The sequence below is a fragment of the Triticum aestivum genome, chromosome 6D (assembly GCF_018294505.1).
Source record: "Triticum aestivum cultivar Chinese Spring chromosome 6D, IWGSC CS RefSeq v2.1, whole genome shotgun sequence".
Classification (NCBI taxonomy): Eukaryota; Viridiplantae; Streptophyta; class Magnoliopsida; order Poales; family Poaceae; genus Triticum; species Triticum aestivum.
Genome location: NC_057811.1, coordinates 474,062,909 through 474,067,960, shown reverse-complemented (window position 1 = coordinate 474,067,960; position 5,052 = coordinate 474,062,909). Strand labels below are relative to the sequence as shown.

Sequence of the window (5,052 nt, the reverse complement as noted above, 5' to 3'; positions counted from 1 at the left end):
GGACTCACCTTGGGTCAATGGGAGCAAACCAAAAGAGATCGCCCCGCTCATCTTCGAGGCATCCAAGAGGAAAAGGTGGAAGGCTAGAGAGGCAATGAAAGATGGCACATTGGTTAATAAAACATCGAACACTTGGACGTTGGGCTTCATTCGGGAATTTATCACCCTTTGGGTGTGCCTTCACAACACCCCATTACAAAAAGATGTTGAGGACGACATTGTTTGGAAGATCGCTTCGAATGGACACTACTCCTCGACATTCATATAACATGTCTAGTTTTTGGGAACAATCCACACTTCCATGAAGTCAATAATTTGGAAGCCATGTGCACCCTCGAAGGTCAAGTTCTTTGATTGCTTGCCATCCAAAATAGGATTTGGACTGCCGACCACTTGGCCAAGCATGGATGACGGCATTGTGGGATTTGCCCCCTATCTAAATGTACAAACAAAACCACAGCATATCCCTTGCAGAAGTACCGCTGCACCTTAAGGATTTTGGGGATGGTAAATGATTGGCTTCAACTCTACGCGGTTAACACTTCCACGTGGACCACCGAACGATCCGTTAAGGAGTGCTAGATTGTAATGTCGAATCTACACATGCCACACCACAAGGCAATGTCATCGGTCACCATGCTTGTCTCTTGGGGGCCATTTGGAACGAAAGGAATGTCAGGGTCTTCCACCACAAATCCACCCCACCCTTTGTCATCTTTCACATGATCAAGACTGACACGAAACTTTGGACCATTGCGGGAGCTAAACATTTGGGTAAAAGCATGCCGAGAGAGTAACGAGTAACGACACTGTAATAATGGGGACAATTTAATACAACTTTAACTCCTTAATTTAAGGATGAGGCAACACTTATGCCCCTGTTTAAAAAAAACTAGAATAAAATTTCAACTCATAGTTGTGTGGTCAGCGGCTTCGTTGCGCCTTCATCTTCCTTGCTTTGTGTCGTCGTTGACTCCCATGAACTATCACAGGTAAGCAAGACACACAAGGAAAACAAGCTACGAAGCAGTAAACACAATATAAAGCTAGGGGATGAGATAAACAAAGTGATGAAGATTCCTTTGTTTGTTTTATGTTACCCTTTTCATGCCATAAAAACAATGTCAATGCAAAGTTGGTGTTGATTTTGGGAGACCATTCTCACAATCGTTGTGTCGTGAATGAATGGTCGGTGTTGCTGCTTGGCATGGATAAGTGATCCTTTTGTGCTTTCCTTTTTCAGTAATTGGATGTATGCATGGCATTCTAGATGTTTTGACTAGCTCTTGACATCATGTTGTTGCAGAGATGCAAATTGGTTTCTTATTGATATGATGAATATACTAAACAATGTCAGTACTCAGTACACAATACTCTACTAAAATTAAGGTGGGGAAGAGTCATCCACATTATTTGGTGTCATATTAGGTACGCTGCTCAGCACATCTATCTCGTGCACTTTGGCAGATCCGAAGGTGGGGGCGGGAGAGTGGTCTCAAGCGTGGGCCCGTTGTCCACCTCGAACACCGCCGCCATGCCCATGGCCATGTGGAACTCGAAGTGGCAGTGCAGGAACCACGCCCCGGGGTTGTCGGCGACGAAGCGGATGGCGGCCCACCCGAGCCTCGGCACCTGCACGGTGTTCTTCATGGGCGGGTCCACCAGGTTGTAGCTCCTGACGTCCCTGCCGGCGTCGTAGTTGCCATGACCCTGCGCGAGCACGAAGAAGTCGTGGCCGTGGAGGTGCATCGGGTTGGAGTCGCTCTGCATGGTGGCCGTGCTCTGGAACACCACCTCCACGGGGGCGTTGTGCGCGAACCGGCGCGTCGTGGTGGCCTTGCGCGTGGGCTCGAGCGCCTCCATCTCCCTGCCGGGCACGACCGGTATCAACGCCGTGTCGGTGAAGTTGAACGCCCTCGGCGGCATGCTGGGCAGCTGCTCCACCGCCACGCCACTGCCGTAGTATCGTGCTTCAAGCACCGCCGTGGTCTCCGGGAGGTGGAAGGACACGTTGTTTATGTAGGCCACCTCAAAGGACTCGTTGCTTCCTCCTCGCTTGCAAGATGTTTTGTTGTGCGTGCACATGGAGCCCTTGCCCAGCGTGAGGAAGAGACGCTCGTCCACGCGACCCCGGACCTGCGGTAGCAGTGGGTGACCACCACCAGGCTGCTGCAGGCCGGTGAGGTTGCCATGGAAGTAGAAGGTCGTGATGGTGTCGTGCTGGTCAGGCATCTCAGGCATGAGAGGCGATTTCTCTGTGCAGTTTTGCGCATCGCTGGGGATGTTGTTGTACTGCACAACCCCTCTGGAGATGAACACCGGGATCTGCGGGTCAGGCACCGGCGGCTGGTTGGCCAGGGCAGCCATGTAGTACCTGCAAGGTGGGGCGTCGGCGACCATGAGCACGTCGATGGTCTCACCCGCCGCGACTGCGACGACTTCCGTGGTGAACGGTCTCAGGTAGCTGGCGTCGGCGCCGACCACCGTGAGCTTGTGCCCGGCCACCTTGAAGTAGTACTCAGAGAAGAGCGCCGCGTTCACCAGCCGCAGCAGGTACGTCTTGCCGGGCTCCACGTCCAGGACGAAGTTGTCCTCTGCTACCCCTATAAACAGAGCATGTACGTGGGTCAGTACGTACGGCTCTTTTCCATGTGTTGTCAAATCGATCGGAGGAGTAGCAAACAAACAGCTTACCGGAGCAGTTGTAGAGGTCTCCGAGCTTCCCGTTGATGGTGGCGGCGGCGGGGTTGTCGTCGAACGATCCCCCGATGGAGAAGTTCTTGTCCACCTTGATGAGGTCCCTCTGCCACCACTCACCGATGATGACCGGGACCTCAACGTCGGGCTTGGGAAATGGGTAGGTGCCGGACCTGGGGCGGATGACGATGATGCCGTGCAGGGTGGCCCGGAGCGCCGAGACGTGGGAGTGCCACCAGAGGGTGCCCTCCTGGCCGGACACATCGAACCGGTAGGTGAAGGTCGTGTTGGGCTGGATCGGGCACTGCGTTATCATCCCGGCTCCGTCCGCCCAGCACGTCAGCCGCTGCTTCACGCCGTGCCTGCAAGTACGCACACACGTTAGAGCCTTAAGAAGAAGAAGAAGAAGAAGAAGAAGAAGAAGAAGAAGAAGAAGACCGGATGACGAGGAGACGACGACCATTTATGCATGAATGTGGTGAATTGTTTTTGAGGAGAGCGAAGCGTACCAGTGGATTGTGATTCCGTAGGGTGACTGGTTGACGAGGTGGACGACGACGGTGTCCCCTTCCGTGGCCTCCAACGCCGGGCCGGGGAACTGCCCGTTCACCACCGTCACCAGCGTGTCGTTGCACAGATGCCGCATACGCACCTGGCTTACCTGGATCCAATAGTTGATCAAGTGATGAGCATTATATATGATTTATGAACATATTAGAGCTAGACTCGACGTTTAAAAAAAATGCAAACTCCGGGACACTAGTATCCGGAGTCAAACATCTTAGAAGAAATAAGAGCCTTCGGGAGCCCCATCAGGACTCAAACCCAGGCGGGGCGAGGCCATATACATGCTCCTCTAGCCACTCGAGCTGTGCTCTGTTCTCGACGTTTGTCAAGAAATTAGAGTTAGCCTCGACGTTTAAGATGATAAAAAATGGATGGTGCACTCACAATGAACGTGTGCTCGACGACCGCAGTGTCGCCGCTGGTAGCAGCCGACAGGGCAACGGCGAAGAAGACGACGGCACCTGCTGCCATGGAGAGCATCTTACATATGCTTCTGTTTGCTTCAACACCTTCTTTGGCTATCAAGATTAATTGTTGTTGCTTATATTGCACTAACATCCCAGAGTCATATACACACACACAACAACTGGCAGGTAAAGAAAAAAAAATACTAGATGACTCGTGCGTGTGTTCTTGCAGTCAAGACAGGGATCCAGTTAGAGGCAGTGAAATTAGATACGGTGTACGTTATGCACACGCACACATTGAAGTTTAAAAAAACACACAAAAAAAACAAGACATAACCCATCACCTTTTGTTGCCTGAATATATAGGACTTGAGCAATTACCTTGCCAGCGCTCCTTGCCTCCTGTCCTGAAGCAATTTTGGGCATCCAAATAGTAGCTAACTTAAGCAGCTTCTTCTTTACTTGTGGGTACAGAGCCAGATAGAAGACCAACATATGTCAAATCCACAGCTAGAGAAGACATGTATCTCTCCAAGAGAAATTACAAATATTTGAGTGGCTCTTGTGGCAGAGAAATGTAATGTTTGTTCTTCAGACTACTTCGGTGCAGGGAATAAACATTGAATTTGCAGTGACTAAAGAAGATACGCAATTCGTAACTCACACAGGGAAATTGTAATTAGAAGAACTAGTAATGGACACACAAACAACAGTACCAGTCCTTTAGCTAACAGTAGGGCAATACGAGAGACTTACCCTGTGCTGCAGGGTCTGCGCCGGCGAGAGCGCAGCAGTGGCCGCCGCCCCAGGTGAGCAGCACACTTCCTCCGGCTCGCTCCCTCTCATGCATATCTCGGCGAGCTGCACAGGGATCCTCTCGCCCGCGCAGTCGTCACGACCGAGGGGGCTTGGATCTGGTTCCCAAGGCTGACGGTGGAGACGGCCTGGAGAGGACGGAGAGGATGCTAGGCCGATATGGGGAAGGAGGAGAAAGGCCGGCCGGAGCTGGAGGTTGACGGCGGCGGTGGTGGATTAGACAGACGCGGCTCCTCTGCCGTGCCATTGGCCCACTGACATGTGGACCCGGGCCCACACGTCAGTGAAAGGAGTGTGAGCTGTGGACGAGAAAAGTCTTTTTTTTTGCCTTTTTTTTCTTTTAGAGGTCAGTGAAAGGAGTGAATTGATCCAAAGTTTTCCTTTCAATCATGGTGAGAGCATCTACACCCGCCGATACCAAATTCGGGCGCTCAAACGGATGCATCCGGCACGTTCATAGGCAGTGACCAGACGCGTCTTAATTGTCTACTCTCACAGTCGTGTACCTCATATCTGAAATCTTAAACCCATGCAACGCTACATACATGAACACGATGAACTCGCT

The 5,052-nt window shown here is 51.6% G+C and overlaps 1 protein-coding gene across 3 annotated transcripts; it reads right to left on the bottom strand.

The window, feature by feature from the left end:
- Positions 1-1,309: 1,309 nt before the first annotated feature.
- LOC123146048 (laccase-19) lies at positions 1,310-4,806 on the bottom strand. 3 transcript variants are annotated; one of them, XM_044565623.1, is made up of 5 exons: positions 4,428-4,806; positions 3,649-3,782; positions 3,207-3,358; positions 2,695-3,059; positions 1,310-2,603 (listed from the first exon to the last, which is right to left on the bottom strand). In XM_044565623.1, exons 1-5 carry the CDS (start codon positions 4,519-4,521, stop codon positions 1,447-1,449), a joined length of 1,902 nt encoding a protein of 633 aa, XP_044421558.1. In that variant the 5' UTR covers positions 4,522-4,806; the 3' UTR covers positions 1,310-1,446. The 3 variants fall into 3 exon arrangements, with proteins under 3 accessions (XP_044421558.1, XP_044421559.1, XP_044421560.1); XM_044565624.1 differs by having other exon boundaries at positions 3,649-3,725; XM_044565625.1 differs by having other exon boundaries at positions 4,053-4,805.
- Positions 4,807-5,052: the final 246 nt, after the last annotated feature.